Source organism: Bufo bufo, chromosome 6 (assembly GCF_905171765.1).
Source record: "Bufo bufo chromosome 6, aBufBuf1.1, whole genome shotgun sequence".
Classification (NCBI taxonomy): domain Eukaryota; kingdom Metazoa; phylum Chordata; class Amphibia; order Anura; family Bufonidae; genus Bufo; species Bufo bufo.
This window is the reverse complement of record NC_053394.1, coordinates 39516662-39535947: the sequence shown is the minus strand read 5'-3', so window position 1 is coordinate 39535947 and position 19286 is coordinate 39516662. Positions and strand designations below refer to the sequence as shown.

Here is a 19286-nt window from a genome sequence, read left to right as displayed (position 1 = left end):
AATCCCCTTTAAGAAATGACATGACCGTAAGCTGTGGTTGCTATGGGCAACAAGCACAGTTCTTTTGTTAGATCATTTTGATACATTTTATGACCAATACACTGTGTGTTCTTGTGGTGTTTTCTGCGGATCCTTTCTACTCATAGACATCAATTTTTAGCAAAAACTACCCCAACTGCCTGTGTGTTTTTTTATAGAATTCGTGTCTGTTTTAGTAAATGATTGTATTCGCCATAAAGTAATAATTCTGGATAATCTTTTATTAGAGGTCTGCTCTGTTCTGTTCCTCTGTTATTCCTGCTGGAAATGTATAAATAACTACACAGCTATCATTACCATTGTCGACAAGGCATGTCCGTACGCAGTCCAATACGGTCTAATTTGTGCTGATAATGTCAGGATGTAGGGACACATGAAGGGAATAGTAAAACCAGGAGAATTAAAGCCTCATGCACACGGCCGTTGTTCGGCCGTTCCATGCTTTGGGGACTGCAATTTCTGGTCCCCAATGCACGGGCAACGTCCGTGTGGCGGCCGGGACGGATCGAGACCCGCAAAAAGATAGAAGATAGAACTACAATGGGTGCCTCCACCCAGGGCCCTCTATATAACGTGTCCCAGGTGTAGGAATGACGAGTGGTATAGTACGGCCTAAAATGTTTCTTTGTGTGTGTCACAGTGCTTCTACCTGGATACCGCTGGACCCCAGGCTTTAGCTCCGAAGCAATAAAAAGGGGGAATAATTGAGGGATAAAAGAATAACTTGAGTCCAGACCTTGAGATGAAGTTCAATGGCAGCTTTACTTGAATACACATTTCTTCAAAATGGTTTCAGGCTTTATCTTGGTTCCAGCAGGCTTTAGCATGAAACTGGCAGGCAAACTCAACTCTGCTATATCTCTGTTACTCTCTGACTCTGCTGTACTGACAGGCTGGTTGTATAAATCACCTTCTTCTGTATGCTGCACTTCTTCTCTTTAGTTGGACTTAACTTCAGCCGAGGAACTAATCTCCTGGCTCCTGAGGCTTCTATGCTTCAGCCTCCCTGATCAGCAGAGCTTAAGCATTTCCCTGAACACCTTCCCCCTAGCTGGGGTTAAGCTAAACTGGAACTAACTGGTCCCACCCTTCCTGAAAGAAATAGGACAAGCCCACATCTCTCCAGAGGGCCTTTAGAATTTAATGGTAAGTTCCATTTTATCTACATACAGCTCTGCCATGTTTGCTGCTACCTGCTGGTGAACCAGGCATATTACATGAACAGTTACATAACAACATTAATAGGAATGCACATTGTGGAGGAGCTGGAAATAAATGCATAAGATGACATGAGGTTAGACCAATAAAGACAGTAACAGGGTGCAGGAGTGGTAACACCACTCTGGGGTGTTACAGAACTCAGTAGTGCTTCCGTGGGGTTCCGTGCCTCGGTTCCGGACCGCAGCTCAAGTGAATGGGTCCGCATCCGAGATGCGTCAAACACACGGCCGGTGCCTGCATATTGCGAACCCGCTGTTTGCGCCGCAATACGGCCAAGGCAGGGCAACAGTGTGCATGAGGCCTAACAGAGGAGCAGTACAAAACAAAATTCTAAGAAAAGCTGTTCCAGGATTGTATTTGTAATGGGGAATGCAATTATTGTTAGAACTGGCGATGGGCTCTTTTTTATGAGTCTACATTGGGAAAATGGGTCATTAGGTTACATTTTAGTAACTAAACTTTTAATGAATTTTTTTTAAACTGTCCCTAATGCCCTAATAATAATTTTTCTAATGTATTTTATTAATGAATTTTGTATTTTTACTAGAGATATCCCCCCTAAAGCGCATATTTCCTGCGTGCTTTAAATTCACTTTTCTGTACACTGCTGACTTCTCAGCGGTGTACGGAGAACGGACTGTGAAGTTTATGAATGGGGCAGCAGAGCAGGGAGTACGGGCAGGAGCGCACATTGCTGCTCCTGCCTGTGCCCCTGAGGTTTACTAACTGCTGGCATAGCACATGGGTACTCTGCCTGTGCCTGTGCCTGCTTCACTAAGCTAAGAGAACTGTATGTCAGCTTTTAGCTTAGCGAAGCAGGAACAGGCAGGAGCCCGCTATTTGCGGTCCACAGCACGGCACGGTGCACACACGATCGCGTGCATGAGCCCTAAGGGAGAATTCACATCTCCATTTAATTTTCCGGTATTCTGATCCATCAGAAGAACAAGGGGGGAAAAAACAGGATCCCGTTAAAATTTCGGATACTGTTGCACATTTGGCATCCGTTTGAGCCATTTCCGTCTGAGATCAGTTTTTTAAATGGGAAAAAAAAGTCCTGCATTAAGGACTTTTTTTTCCGTCTAAAAAATGGATCTCAGACGGAAATGGGTCAGACAGAGCCAATGATTTTCCTGCTGACGTGTAAATACGTAGCTTTGCTGCAGTATCACAGCGAATACACATTCCTTTGTAGATTGTTCCCCTGCCGCTCTGTTCCTGCCACTTGTGTAAAACAATGTATTATTATATTATTATTATTCATGTATCATGGCTCTAATACTAGAAATAAGAACCTTCTATTTTTATTACATGATGTGCAATAATGATATATTTTTTATTATTGATCATATAGTTTTTCAGGCAACTAAATATCCGGGTAGCTCTGGTTGGTGTTGAAATCTGGAGTGATGAAGATAAATGCGCCATAACCCAAGATCCTTTTACCAGCCTTCATGAGTTCCTGGACTGGAGAAAACTGACATTACTACCTCAGAAGCCCCATGACAATGCACAGCTAGTAAGGTCCGCTGCTCCTCTCACTTCTCCGACTTATTGCTGGGCTTGGAAAATGTAGCAGGCAAAATACTTGAGCCCGGAGGGTTGTGTAACCAACTGGCCAACATATATGAATTCATTCCTACATAGCCCTTCTCTAGACGTCACAGGATGAGTAATATAAACCCCTTTGACTGCCCTAGACCACCAGGAATACTGATCTAATACCCTTGGACTGCACTAGACCACCAGGAAACCCTTGGTCACCAAGGGTATTGCCATTAACCGCATAATTCCCCCATAGACTTCCAGGAATAAAAATGTAGTAACCCATTAACCACTCTAGACCCCCAGGGATATTGACTGTGATGTCCACCAACCACCTTGGTACCAGAATTTGGTGGCATAAAATTGAAATATAACTCTGGGATCTACCCCTAGGCATATACAGGACTCAAAATGGAGAGGGGGCATAGACATAACAGAGGAGGGAGAGGGGGCATTGGCAGGAGAGAGCGGGCATAGACAGGAGGAAGAGGGGCATAGACAAGGCATGGAGCCTTTGCAGGCTCTGTTCTCTGGGACCCGAACCTATCAGACATTGGGAGCATATCCTAGTAATATACCCCCAATGTCTGAGATGAGAATACCCCTTTAATGTCTGAGATAAGCCACCTCATTAAGGCTCTAATGTTATGTTTGCAGATGGATTCTAATGGCACTTATATGTAATTAGTGGACAGTATGATTTGTACAGTTATTGGTGTCTGTACACACAATCTATTATACAGTGTGGAGAGACACCAATAACCATACAAATCATTGCACAATCAGAAAGTAGCAGAATTAGCGGATCAATGCTTCCCCTGCAATCCATACTTTATATTTACGGATGTCACAACAGCGTTTTTACTTATTTCCCATTTGCATTGATTGTGTAGTTATAATATTCATTTGTATGATTAATGCCCTGCAATAAGAGAAGTCTACTGATCTGCCTCCTATCACTAATGGAGAACTCTGTGGACTCTTTAGCTACAGAATGCATTGTATTTAACACACATGGACCATATTGACAGATTATCTGTACATAGTGTCAGTATTGTTCAGATTTGTTGTTGCAGTATTATCAATTGCACCAAAGCAAAATAACAACAGCATTACAAAAATACCAAAAATGATACAACATTTTACTTTTCTTTAACACCATCTGTTATAATAGTTTTCAAAAACTGGCTCACGTGTATTGTTAATTTTAAAAATTCAATTCCACAAGGAGCTAAAAAAAAATCATAGAAAATATAGTGGATGTGACTTATATAAATTGTATATTGGGGAAGTAAAGCTCATAGATCAAGGAGGAAGAGGAGAATGAAGAACAAGCAAAGAAGGAAAAGTGGTAAGGAGAAGAAACCATATTTAAGATGTAGGAGGGAGAGAGGGGAATAGAAAGGATTTAGGAAGTAAAGGGAGCCATACAAAGAAAGCAGGATGGAGAAGGGCACAGATAGGGCACAGGAATGAGAGGGGCATGATTGGGACCCCGTGGGGATGAAGATGCAGAGATGAAGAGAGGGGACGTGAGGATATAGATCGAGCCTTGGAGGGAATGAGATGCGTGAACAAGACACAGAAGGGAGAAGGAACACAGACAATACACAGGAGGGAAAGTGGGGCAAAGACAAGGAGAGGACACAGGAGGGAGAGGGGACATACACTGGACACAGGAGGGAGAGAAGGCATAGACAGCACACAGGAGAGAGAGGGGGGGGGGGCATAGACAAGACTCAGGAGAGAGAGAGGGCATAGACAGGACTCAGGAGGGAGAGGGGGCATAGACAAGACTCAGGAGGGAGAGGGGGCATAGACAGGACTCAGGAGGGAGAGGGGGCATAGACAGGACTCAGGAAAGAGAGAGGCGGCATAGACAGGACTCAGGAGGGAGAGGGGGCATAGACAAGACTCAGGAGGGAGAGGGGGCATAGACAGGACTCAGGAGGGAGAGGGGGCATAGACAAGACTCAGGAGGGAGAGGGGCCATACACAGGACACAGGAGGGAGAAAAGGCATAGACAGCACACAGGAGAGAGAGAGGGGGCATAGACAAGACTCAGGAGGGAGAGGGGGCATAGACAGGACTCAGGAAGGAGAGGGGGCATAGACAAGACTCAGGAGGGAGAGGGGGCATAGACAAGACTCAGGAGGGAGAGGGGGCATAGACAGGACACAGGAGGGAGAGGGGCCATACACAGGACACAGGAGGGAGAAAAGGCATAGACAGCACACAGGAGAGAGAGAGGGGGCATAGACAAGACTCAGGAGGGAGAGGGGGCATAGACAGGACTCAGGAGGGAGAGGGGGCATAGACAAGACTCAGGAGGGAGAGAGGGCATAGACAAGACTCAGGAGGGAGAGGGGGCATAGCCAGGACACAGGAGGGAGAGGGGCCATACACAGGACACAGGAGGGAGAAAAGGCATAGACAGCACACAGGAGAGAGAGAGGGGGCATAGACAAGACTCAGGAGGGAGAGGGGGCATAGACAAGACTCAGGAGGGAGAGGGGGCATAGACAAGACTCAGGAGGGAGAGGGGGCATAGACAAGACTCAGGAGGGAGAGGGGGCATAGACAGGACACAGGAGGGAGAGGGGGCATAGACAAGACTCAGGAGGGAGAGGGGCCATACACAGGACACAGGAGGGAGAAAAGGCATAGACAGCACACAGGAGAGAGAGAGGGGGCATAGACAAGACTCAGGAAGGAGAGGGGGCATAGACAGGACTCAGGAGGGAGAGGGGGCATAGACAAGACTCAGGAGGGAGAGGGGGCATAGACAGGACACAGGAGGGAGAGGGGCCATACACAGGAGGGAGAGGGGGCATAGACAGCACACAGGAGAGAGAGGGGGGGGGGCATAGACAAGACTCAGGAGAGAGAGAGGGCATAGACAGGACTCAGGAGGGAGAAGGGGCATAGACAGTGCACAGGAGATAGGTAGGGTATAGACAGGACAGGGGAGGCAGAGGTGGCAGGTAGCTAAATAGAAAGCAGCACGTACACATGCAAAGACAAAGGAAAGGGGACACTCAGTACCTTACCATATGCATTGCAGACAATTTACAGGAAGTGAGGAAGGAGGTGGATATATTCTGCAGGACCTTACCTGATGCATCCAGGTCTAGACACAAAAGACAACTGAATAAGGCAGAGACAAAACATAAACTCCCAAATCAATATACAGTAATAGAGATAAGGCTACAAAAACTGCAGATACAAATGACATAACACTGTGATCCCCTTAATAATTAGGGTTGAAGGCAGGGCGATAATAAGAGGCCGGCCACTAGAGATGAGCGAATTTTTCAAAAATTCGATTCGCCAGTTCGCCAAATTTCTCGGGGAAAAAATTAGTTCGATCCGAATATATTTGCGCCAAATTACATAAAAAAAGTGGCTGTAACACTGTGTCTTGTAGTAACAGGCATAGGGAGTCTGCTTTGGTAGTGAAATAATACTGTGAGTCAGTATGACAGGCAGATGACAGGCGTCGCTCTTAGAATCACTGCACAATCACTTATTTGGGCAGTTACGGGGCCAAAACTGACCAAATAACTCAAGTGTGAACTCAGCCTTACAGGTCGATGTTAGCATCAAGAAGAAGCGCACTCCTTTTACACCATCAGCAGCTGATTCCACATAGATGTCTACAGAACCTGTTCTATTAAACGCGTATACAAGTAGAGCCCCCCGACAGAGTGGAGAGGGTGTCAGCAGTAAGTTTGTGTTGACGTCACTGATTATTTTGCCCTTCCTCTGATCCGTCAGAACAATAACCCACAGAAAACGGATCCTGTCTGTGGAGTATCCGCCTTCACTCAGTCAGCATGTGCTCATTAATCCATCAGTATTGCTAATGCCAAAAACAAACAGGAGTGGATGTAAAACAGAGATGACACGTGAATGGAGTATTTGCATGTCTTCTGTGTTTTGTACCCACTCCTGCTTTTGGCTACCAAATCATAAGCCAATTCTGATGGGACCATACAGGCCTTACAGCTGCTACACAGACAGTATTCATTATGCGTCTCATTTTTCCTTCCTTCTGACAGATCAGAAGAAAGGTCAAATAAATCATGTCAATCATGTCAGCCAGGCCGAAAGGCAAACTAGTGGCCCAGTCATGAAGTGGGGAGGGTAGGAACAGCATGAAAACTCCACAGAGTGGACTTATGACATAGTGGTGAGGTGGAAGCAGCATGAAGAGACCACAGAGTGGCCCAATGACAGGGTCTGGAGTTGGCAGCAGTATGAGGAGGCCACAGAGTGGCACAATGACCGAGTCTGGAGGTGGCAGCAGCATGAGTTGGCAACAGAGTGGCACAATGACCGAGTCTGGAGGTGGCAGCAGCATGAGTAGGCCACAGAATGGCACAACGACAGAGCCTGGAGTTGGCAGAAGTATGAGCAGGCCACCGAGTGGCTCAATTACAGAGTCTGGAGTTGGCAGCAGTATGAGGAGGCCACAGAGTGGCTAGGTGACATAGTGTTGAGATGGCAGCAGCATGAGGAGAACACAGAGTGGCAGGGTGACATAGTTTGAACGTAGCGGCAGCATCCGGAGGCGACAGAGTGGCAAGGTGACATAGTGTGGATATGGCGGCAGCATCCGGAGACTACAGAGTGGCAAAGTGACATAGTGTGGAGATGGCAGCAGCATGAGGAGACCACAGAGTGGCAATGTGACATAGTGTGGAGATGGCAGAAGCATGAGAAGACCACAGAGTGGCAAGGTGACATAGTGTGGAGATGGCAGCATGAGGAGACCACAGAGTGGCAAGGTGACATAGTGTGGAGATGGTAGCAGCATGAGGAGACCACAGAGTGGCAAGGTGACATAGTTTGGAGGTGGCGGCAGCATCAGGAGGTGACAGAGTGGCAAGGTGACATAGTGTGGATATGGTGGAAGCCTCCAGAGACCACAGAGTGGCAAGGTGACATAGTGTGGAGATGGCAGCAGCATGAGGAGACCACAGAGTGGCAAGGTGAAATAGTTTGGAGGTGGCGGCAGCATCAGGAGGCCACAGAGTGGCAAAGTGACATAGTGAGGATATGGCAGCAGCATCCGGAGACCACAGAGTGGCAAGGTGACATAGTTTGGAGTTGGCAGCAGCAGCTGCATCAGGAGACCACAAAGTGACCAGGTAACAGAGTGGGGTGGTGGCAATACCAGTATCCGCTAACGAAGGTGGGGGAAATAAGAAGCACTTGGCATCAGATGTGTGGATCAACCCGCCTAAAGCAGGTAGTCAGAAGAAACCGGTCTCTTGTATCAAAGTGTTGGTGTGGCACCATGGATTATCTAGTCTGATATATCAGGAATTGGCGGTTGGAAATCCTGGCTGATCCACGCCTGATTCATCTTGACAAAGGTCAGTCTCTCCACATTTTCGGTGGACTGGCGAGTTCTCCTTGGGGTAAGTATGGCCCCCAAGGATGGCCGGGTATGGCCGGGCAGGACAGCTTTTCCTGGGCAAACTCTGCTAGTTGCGGCCACAAATCCAGTTTGGCTACCCAGCAGTCCAGCGGATCTTCCTTGTGGGGTGGCAGGGTGCTGTCCAAGTATGCCACCACCCGCTGGTTCAGGTTCTGCTCTATGTCTAGCTGCTGCTAATAGAGCTTGTACTGCTCCTGCCACCTCACCCCTACCCAGCAGCCATGGCAGTGGAACATGAGCGCAGAGGGCCCCCCCGGTCAGACCTGCGAGAGGATGGACGATGGAGCAGATAGGCAGCGGCCAACTGACTACATAGGATGTCTCTGTAGTAGCTTAGTTTGTCCTCCCTCACGGTGGGTGTAAAAAAGTCCCCCATTCTGGACCGCGAGGGTCCAACAAGGTGTAGAGCCAGAAGTCATTCCTCTGCCAAATGGTGACAATTCAGCTGTCACTATGCAAGCAAGTGAGTCGAGGGACTCCCTGCCTCCATCTCCACTGCATACTGCCACGGTGTGTCCGGGTCCTCTGTCTCGTCTTCCTCATCACCCTGTAGCTCCTCTGGCTGCTCCTGCTCCTCCAGTCCTGTCAGCTGAGTAGAAAAACCACCTATTTGGCTACACATTGCTTGTATTCCAATGTCCTCCTCCTCCTACTTCTCCAGTTCAGCCCCCACAGGGCTTATGTGGCCGTGAGATCTAGACGCCACGTCTCCAGTCCCCTGACCAGCCAGATTTACCAGCATCTGTTCAAGGACATGAAGCAGTGGAATGACATCCTTCATCCCGAGGTCCTGGCGACTGAAAAATAACGTGGCCTCCTCAAAGGGCCTGAGCAAACGGCAGGTGTCAAGCATGAGCTGCCACTGGCTGACATTTAAGTTACACAGGGGAGTACTCCTGTCCGCTTGCATCATCAAGAAATCGTTGATGGCCTTTCTCTATTCGTATAATCTGTCTAACATATGGAGGGTGGAATTCCAACGGGTGGAAACGTCTCATATCAGCCTATGTTAGGGGATGCCGTTCTGCCGCTGCAGCTCAAGGAGGGTGTGTTTTGCAGTGTACGAGTGGCTGAAGTGCATGCAAAGTTTCCTGGCCATTTTTAGGATGTCTTGCAGATGGGTGGAAGACTTCAGGAACCGCTTGACAACCAGATTGAACACGTGTGCCATGCAGGGCGCATGGCTCAGCCTTCCTTGACGCAGTGCCGACACCATGTTCATCAAGTTGTCGGTCAGCATGGTTCCGATTTTGAGTTGTCGCGGAGAAAGCCAGGATTCGATTTCTTGATGCATCACACAGAGCAGTTCCTCCCCTGTGTGACTCGGTTTGCCAAGGCAAACCAGGTGCAGAACAACGTGACACCGCCGAGCCCTGCACATGTGGTATGCTGGAGGGGCACTGTGACTTGCCCCTGCAGTGGAGGCTGAGGACACGGTGGAGGATGAGAAGGCAGAGGTGGACATTGTCACAGGACCAACGGCGTGACAACGTGGAGGCGGAAGCGGCGTGACCTGGCCAAGTTGCTGGTGTGGCTGTGCAGGAACCACATTCACCCAGTGGGCCGTAAAGGACACGTATTGTCCCTGACCGTAGTTACAGCTCCACATGTCGGCGCTGTTGTGCATTTTGGCAGACACCGACAGGCTCAAGGACTGGCCCACCTTCTGCTCTACATATGTGTGCAGGGCTGGTACTGCCTTTTTCGCAAAGAAATGACGGCTTGGGACTCTCCACTTCGGCTCGGCACAAGCCATCAGTTCCTTGAAAGGTGCAGAGTCCACCACTTGGGAAGGGAGGGACTGCAGCACCAGCAACTTGGACAGTAGCACATTCAGCTTCTGCGCCGTTGGATGCTTACACGTATACTGCTGTCTCTTGGCAATCACTTCGGTGATTGATTGCGGACAGAATGACTGACGAGGAGTAGGAGCAGGGGCATCAAGACCAGCAGAAGATGGGATTGACAGACAGCTCCCTTCAGCTGAGGTGGTGGAGCCTTGACTGGATAAAAACTGGGTGCGTGCCACTGGGTGATGTAGCGGTAGCTGCAGAAGGCTGAACCACCACATCAGAGCCACGGTTCTCCCAGGCCACTTTATGGTGACGCTGCATATGTTGACCAGGGCCGTGGTGCCAACATTGACACCCTGCCCACGCTTCACCTTCTGCCCACATATTCTACATATGGCCTTGTTGCCCTCCTGTGGCTTCTTCCCAAAAACTTCCACACCGCCGAGTACCTGATTTGCACTTATAAATCTTTTTTTCAGTCTTTTTTTCCCCCCCACAATCATTTTTCCACTTGTTGTCCCAAGCACCTTCACCTGTCTGTTCCTGCACTCTGAATGTTGTAAAATGGCAGAATCTAAAATGGCTACCGTATTTATAGGGCTGTGACATCACAGGGCTGGCTGGCTGCTGACTGGGTAATCCCGCCTTCCCAGAGTTCCTTGCCCCATGTCCTCAGTCCTCACACGTATAGCCGCCATTTTGGGAAAATTGCGATTCGTTACCACGGAGTGCGAGAAAATTCGCATTCGTTGTGGATCAAATTTTTCCTGAAATTCTAAACAAATTCCACTTCGTCAGCTTCGATTCGCTCATCTCTACCGGCCACCTCCATGAACTACAAGCCGCCTCCTGAGGAGATAAGGAACTTTATTTATCTGCAGCATCCCTCAGTGAGACGTCCTGGAAGAAGCCGTTAACATTGAGATGGGAGGGTTGTGTGACAGCTCCCGGCGATGCGCTGTGACCAGGCCTCTGCTTCACTGCCTTCATAACGGCGCTGACAAATATTTCAATGAATGCGGTGACAGCGCCATGCTAATGGGAGTTTGTAGAAATGAGATGTCTTTCCATTTTAGGAGGTTCAGTGTGAATAATGAAACGTTTTCTCTGCAGCATAACCGGCAGAACTAAATAGCAGGCTTCATATGTGATAATGGAAACCTGAGTGATGACAGCTACATTGAACAAAGTCTCGTCTACCTTTATCTCAATTCTGTTTTTTTTTTTCTTCTTCTTCTTCTTCTTCTCCAGCGGGGTGCATTTCCAGGGTACCACCATTGGCATGGCACCAATCATGAGTATGTGCACAGCAGACAAATCAGGTGGAGTAGTTATGGTAAGCATCAAGGGTCTGGCTGCATCTCGTGTTTTTAATTTAAAGGATATGGACACCTTCGGGGGCTTATTTTTGTGATTGCATTTTCCTCATTTTGGACTAAACATACGTTTTTTCAACAATAAAAATGTTCCGCTGTTTCTGAGATACAGGGTTAAAAATCAGTCTGTTTGCAGACTTTCGGTTTCTGTTGTCTCTGAATCCTGTCATCAGATGGCTCATGTGTATCTATTATCTCCGATCTCCTGACCTCATAAACACTCATTATAGCTTAATTCTTATCAAATGGAGCTATATTGAGTGTTTATGAGGCCAGGAGATCAGAGATAGGAGCTACACTTGAGCAGTTGGATGACTGGATTCATAGAAAACAGAAACTGACTGTCTGCAAACAGACTGATTGTTAAAGATGTAGTCCGGGCTTTTTAATATTGATGACCTATCCTTAGGATAGGTCAACAATTACAGATCGGTGAGGGTCCGACACCCGCCACCCCCCTGCCGATCAGCTGTACAGGAATACGGCGCGCACAGTGCACACGTGCCATCTCCCTTCTGTCTTTCTGCTCGCTGCTGTCCCATAGACATACAGCAGCAGACAGGAAGAGAGAAAGGAGACAGCACTGCACGCACCGTCTCCTCAAACAGCTGATCGGCGGGGGTGCCGGGTGTCAATCTGATATTGATGACCTATCCTAAGGATAGATGTTCAGATAGTAGGTGACGGCAGCATCTTTCTCCATAAATTCTTTATTAATAGTTAGTCCATGACAAATGTACAAAAAAGGCCAATAAAAGCAGCAATGTTTCGACTACGCAGTAGTCTTTGTCAAGCATAGTATGCAGTGCTTACTCCAAACATTTATAAGACACAAACTACAATGGGTGATTATTATTCACATGCACCTAACTTAAAAGGCTACCAATAGAAATACACCCACTAGTGATTATCCTAATTGTGCACCTGCACTTAATCGTGCCAATGAGAATATCCACCAATGAACACCTCACCTCATGCATCATGTCACAGCTTGGCGTCTCTGGTTTCTCAATGCGCATATCTCACAAATGACGAGTCCCGCCATATCTCCGCCCTATCTAATCATGTGATCACAGCTACGATCACATGTTTACTCTCCAGTTTCCCTTCAGGTCCGACTTGTCAGACGTCCGCTGCATTATTTGCGCAATCGCAGAAGCCACAGTTCCCATGCTCCTCCCTGGAGTCTCTGGGTCATGTGCTTGCATCCAGATCACATGATCGGGTCGGGCGCTTGCAGCCGGTCAATCTAGCCGGCATTCAACACCACTAGTGCCACGTTACCAGGGATAAAAAAAAAACTCCCAGGCTGTGATGCTCTGCGCTGCGCTTGGACAGCGCTACAGCCAGGGAGAAGGAACGCCCAGGGAGAAACAGGGCAGACTCCTCCCTGGTTTACTGATAGTAGCAATTACCATACAGCACAGGAGAAGGTAACGGGGCCACCGCGGGCGAACGGAGCGGCACCTAGGGAAAATAGTAAGTGCAGTGAGATCCCTAGGCGCCGCTCTACATGTCCAGATAGTTATCTTACAATGTTCGGACCCATGAAAGGTCCTCTTTAACCCCTTAAGAACCGGGCTTATTTTCACCTTAAGGACCAGGCCATTTTTTGCAAATCTGACCAGTGTCACTTTGTGTGTATAACTTTAAAACGCTTTTACTTATCCAGGCCATTCTGAGATAGTTTTTTCGTCACATATTGTACTTAATTTTTAAACATTTGCTAATTTCCAAGTTTCAATTTCTCTACTTCTATAATACATAGTAATACCTCCAAAAATAGTTATTAATTTACATTACCCATATGTCTACTTCATGTTCAGATCATTTTGGGAATGCCATTTTATTTTTTTGGGACGTTACAAGGCGTAGAAGTTTAGAAGCAAATCTTGAAATTTTTCTGAAATTTTCCAAAACCCATTTTTTAAGGACCAGTTCAGGTCTGAAGTCACTTTGTGGGGCTTACATTATCGAAACCACCCAACAATGACCCCATTATAGAAACTACACCCCTCAAGGTGTTTAAAACTGATTTTAGAAACTTTGTTAACCCTTTAGGTGTTCCACAAGAGTTAATGGCAAATGGAGATAAAATTTCAGAATTTAAATTTTTTGGCAAATTTTCCATTAGAATCAATTTTATCCAGTAACAAAGCAAGGGTTAACAGCCAAACAAAACTCAATATTTATTGTCCTGACTCTTTTGTTTTCAGAAACACCCTATATATGGTCGTAAACTGCTGTACGGGCACACGGCAGGGCACAGAAGGAAAGGAACGCCATATGGTTTTTGGAAGGCAGATTCTGCTGGACTGGTTTATTTACACCATTTCCCATTTGAAGCGCCCCTGATGCACTTCTACAGTAGAAACTCCAAAAAAGTGACCCCATTTTGGAAACTACGGGATAAGGTGGCAGTTTTGTTGTTACTATTTTAGGGTAAATATAATTTTTGGTTGCTCTATATTACACTTTTTTTGAGGCAAGGTAACAAAAATTAAATTCTGAAATGTCATCTCCATTTGCCAATAACTCTTGTGGAACATCTAAAGGGTTAACAAAGTTTGTAAAATCAGTTTTGAATACCTTGAGGGGTGTAGTTTCTTAGATGAAGTCACTTTTTTGGAGTTTCTACTCTAGGGGTACATCAGGGGGGCTTCAAATGGGACATGGTCTCAAAAAAACAGTCCAGCAAAATCTGCCTTCCAAAAACCATATGGCGTTCCCTTCCTTCTGTGCCCTGCCGTTTGGCCATACAGCATATACGACCACATATGGGGTGTTTCTGTAAACTACAGAATCAGGGCAATAAATATAGAGTTTCGTTTGGCTGTTAACCCTTGCTTTGTTACTGGAAAAATGGATTAAAATGGAAAATTTGAAAAAATAAAATAGCTGTTTTGGGACCATTTTTATTTTTTGTTATTTACATCGTTAATCTGACAGGTTAAATCATGTGCTATTTCTATAGAGCAGGGGGTTTTGTTTCAGTTTTACATAATAAAGCATTTTTGCAAAAAATAATTTTTTAGTGTCTCCACATTCTGAAAGCCATATTTTATTTTTTATTTTTTGGGCGACTGTCTTATGTAGGGGCTCATTTTTTGCGGTATGAGATGTTGGTTTGATTGGCACTATCTTGGGGTGCATATGACATTTTGGTCGCTTGCTATTACACTTTTTGTGATGTAAGGTGACAAAAATGGGTTTTGACACCGTATTTATATATATATTTTTTTTGCTGTGTTCACCTGAGGGGTTATGTCATGTGTTATTTTTATAGAGCAGGTTTTTACGGACACAGCGATACCTAATATGTATACTTTTTTTTTATTTAAGTTTTACACAATAATATTTAAAAAAAGAAAAAAAATCATGTTTTAATGTCTCCATAGTCTGAGAGACATATTTTTTTATTTTTTGGGGCGATTGTCCTATGTAGGGGCTAATTTTTTGTGGGGATGAGATGGCGGTTTGATTGGTACTATTTTGGGAGGCATATAACTTTTTTTGATCGCTTGCTATTACACTTTTTGTGATGTGAGGTGACAAAAATGGCTTTTTTGACACTGTTTTTATTTAAAAAAAATTACGGTATTTACCTGAGGGGTTAGGTCATGTGATATTTTTATAGAGCAGGTTCTTACGGACGCGGTGATACCTAATATGTATAGTTTTTTATTTTACTTTAACACAATAACAGCATTTTAGGAAGAAAAAAAATCATGTTTTAGTGTCTCCATAGTTTGAGAGCCATATTTTTTTTACTTTATTAGCCCCTACATGAGCGATTGTCTCATGTAGGGGCTAATTTTTTGCGGGATGAGGTTCTGATTTGATTGGTACCATTTTGGCGTACATACAACTTTTTTGATCACTTTTATTTACTTTTTTGGGAAGTAAGGTGGGCAAAATTTCAATTTCATCATAGTTTTTATTTTTTATTTTTTATGGCAGTCACCGTGCGGGGAAAGGAACATGACCGTTTCATAGATCAGGTCATTAGGGACGCGGTGATATCAAACGTGTGGTGCATTTTTTTAAAAAATTTTTATCAGTGATAAATGTGTTTTTTAATTTTTACTTTTTTTTTCACTTTTTTTTTTTTTTTTGACCCAGACCCACTTGGTTCTTGAAGATCCAGTGGGTCTGATGTCTGTATAATACAATGCAGTACACTATATGGTGTACTGTACTGTATTTTCACTTTACACTTAGTCTGATCAGACTTCTGCCTTTAGCAGAAGTCTGATCAGACTTAGCCTTACCATGGCAAGCCGGAAGCCTGTGAAGGCGTCCGGTTGCCATGGTAACCATCACCCGCTGCCACAACGGAGCAGCCGATGATGAAGAGGGAGGGGGCCCCCTGCCTCTGTGATCCCTTTAAGAATCGGGGCTGAAATGGCACAGCAGCCCCCGATGGGAGAGGGAGGGAGCTCCCTCCCTGTTAACCCCTTCCATACAGCAGTCCCTACGGACCACGGCATGGAAGGGGTTAAACGGCTGACACCAGAACAGATGTCAGCCGTTTCAAGCAGAGTGTCAGCAATGTGCTGATACTCTGGTAACCGCTCGGCCCCATCCTGAAAATGAGAGAGGGGGCGGATGTGTAATTTTGAAGTTTCTGATCCCCGCGATCACGGACCGCGTGGATCATAAACTTCCAAAAGGGCTGCAAACCGCAGGTCTAAATTGACCTTCGATTTGCAGCGATCACCGATACGGCATTGTCACAGAGTTTCAGCAGGCACTCTGTTCCGATCACCGCCCGCCGCGCGGCGGTGATCGGAAATACACAGGACGTACCTTTATGCCCTGTGTCCTTAAGTACCGGGACATCAGGGCGTACCTGTATGCCATGTGTCCCCAAGAGGTTAAAGGCTATGTACACCTTTGGGGACAATTTTTTATGAATGCATTTTACTCATTTGGAGCTAAAAAATGTTTTTTCAATTGGTCTTTATTAAAAATATTCAGCCGTTCTGTCAAACGCGTTAACTGTTTGTCTAGCTGTGTGAACCATACTTTCACTTTGTGCCCATCATCTAATAAACCTTATCTCTAAATTACTAAGAGGTCATAAACACTTATATAAGCCACATTATTATCAATAAGATAAGAAATGAGCTATAATGACTGTTTATAAGGTCAGAGAGCAGAGATATGGAGCCATTAGCTGAGCTGCCTGATGGAACAGAGTGAAAAAAAACAGCAGGTTACTAGAGAATCTCAAGGCTGTACAGAGAAAGTAGTTCAAAATTTTTAATAAAGACCAATTGAAAAAAAAAGTTTTTTTTTTTTAGCTCACACTTGCACGCTATAGAAAAAAGCACAAGCCTTTGTGAGCTCTAACTGTCTCGGCCACCAGAGAGGCCGGCACTTTTTCCTATAGTGTGCAAGCATGACCACCTCTGATGGTTAGCAGGGTGGTCGTAACCATGGAAACGAGCAGTGTATAATGTGATGGAAAAAAATTAAGTAAATTAAGTAACCCAGCAAAGGAGGCAATATGGACAATCACAATACATTAGTAATTGTTTTGTATTAACTTTCTCTATATGATAAATGACACTTGCTGAAGTGACACAACCCCTTAAAGTTTTATGCACCTAGAGGCAAGGGCTTAGATATAGGGGTGCAGAATTAGCAATTGTAACCCAGACCTGATGCCAGAGGGGATCCAAAGGCTTCTTAGTTACAAATGAAGACACCAGTATTATAAATGGTGCATGGTAGGTGGAGTTCCTTTTTTTGTAATAGGGACCAGGAGCTTGAGGTTACACCTGTACCTATAGGAACCCCCTCTAACATGGCAGATTCCCCAAATAAAAGCTGGTTCTTCTTACTGAACAATGTATTATTTCAATAGCCATCCTAGTTAGTAAATGAGGGTCCCGATCGGGGACACCCCTCTGTCAGCTCTGCAGAGCCTTAGGCTTGCCATACACATTTGAGAAATGTTGGCTAAAGCAGCTGATGGGACTGGCCGACTATATAACATGTATGTGGGCCTGTCCTCCCATGGAAGTTGTCATACTCTTCTGAGGCAAGCATACATGTGTATGGGGCAGTCATCAGAAAAAGGGGTTCAATTGACAGCCATATTGGCGCTGGCTCTTTCTTCATTACACCTCATGGGAAGCAATGATTCCTCCATCATTTTCATCCCTTGTACATGGGAGAGAAGTAAAACATAACATCTGTGCTGCATGTTGGGAAGGGAGATGGCTGCATCTAGGATCCAAGATCCTTATATTAGCTGCAGAGCCACCATTAAAATGCCTGTTCCCGGGGCCGGCAGCATCGCTAGCAGGAATAATGACAGGGACACTAGAGGGTAAAAAACAGTGATTTTGTTAAACTTTATTCTTGAAGGAAACAAGTCTTGTAAAAAGTCAAACGTGAAGATTATTTCTACAGGGAAATGTGATGTGAACCCAGTGTAATATATCTCTCTTTAGTCTTTTGGTTTCTTCCTTGTACTTGATTGCATTAGATAAGGCTGTGCCCTGGACTGTTCTACTACATAACCTATTACCCTCACTGAACGGGGTAGATAGATAGATAGATAGATAGATAGATAGATAGATACTGTGACACAGTGAGAGGTTTGGTTTGGGAAAACAGGTATTTTCCTCCCAGCATGTGCTGCTGGGCTGATTTACAGCCAGGTGAGGTCCAATACCGGACCGGATTTTAAGTGCCGGTTCGGGTTTTGGCAGCACCTGGCTGTCCTTAAATAGGCAGCTGGGCTCAGAAGCCATGTCTCTGTGTTGGGATCTGGGAGCCTTGTGTCTGGATGAAGGCTTGCTACCTATTTGGCATGAAAACAGGTTGGTGCTGCTATCAGCAAGGTGTGAATTACCACCAACACCGCAAGGTGACTTTTTGTTTGATTATGACTGCTTGTTTTGCCACTTGCCTAAAGTGTGAATAAAACACTGAACTGTTTGATCCAAAGAACTTGTTGTTGCCTCTATACTGCGTCCGCCAATCCTGTCTACGAGAGGGAAACCCTACAATTGGTGGAGGATGCGGGCATAAGCAGTGAGGCTGGCGTGAACGCCGATTTTTTTTTTTGTTTTTGTTTCAGCATTTTTCAGGCACGGTTGTATGTTGTACATTAAACCAGCTGTATTACAACCAGTGCCCTATGACAAAATGGAGGCTGTTGTGAAGGACCTCATGGAGGCTAATCTGCAGCAGCGAGAGACAAACCTGCAGCAACGCAAGGCTAATAATCAGCAGCAGGGGACTGACCAGTTGCTGCTACAACATGTGATGGCTTTGTAGACAGCAGGAGCAACCCTGAGCGTCCATGATGCCCAAAAAGCAGTCCGTGCTGCGATTCCTAAGATGACCCTCGCAGACGACATCAAAACCTACCTGCCGATGTACGAGAAAGTGGCCATCAGGGAAAGGCTACCCCATGATCAGTGGGCTGAGTTCATCGCTCTGTTCCTGGCATCCGATTCCCAGAGGGTGTATTTCGACTTGCCGGATGATTAAGCAGCCGACTACCAGAAAGTCAAGAGAGAGATTCTGGCAAACTAGAGGTGAATGTGTTGGTCCGGGCCCAGCGGGTGCATCATTGTGGGTTCAACCTGGCTGAGCCTGTTAGACCCCAGTATTATAGCTTACTTCACCGCTTGCAAAAAATGGCTACTGCCTGACATGCTGAGTCCCACTGCTATGCTTGATCGTCTTTCGGCCAATATGTTCTGGAGGGCCATACCCTCTCCAGCACTGGATCGGTCAGGTGTCTTCTGGCAATGCCCTTGAGATGGTGGACCTGGTGGAACGCTATGAAGCTTACCAGGAATCTAAAGGATGGTTCTGTCAGCAGGGGAGTTGGCAAACCC

The 19286-nt window shown here is 45.9% G+C and overlaps 1 protein-coding gene across 1 annotated transcript in view; it reads left to right on the top strand.

Annotated features, from left to right (window-relative positions):
- Positions 1–19286, top strand: part of ADAM12 (ADAM metallopeptidase domain 12) — a 583999-nt gene that overhangs the window by 372357 nt on the left and 192356 nt on the right. The window contains exons 9-10 of the mRNA XM_040437739.1: positions 2615–2784; positions 11297–11381. Coding sequence (XP_040293673.1) covers positions 2615–2784; positions 11297–11381 — 255 coding nt within the window. The remainder of the gene's footprint in view (positions 1–2614; positions 2785–11296; positions 11382–19286) is intronic.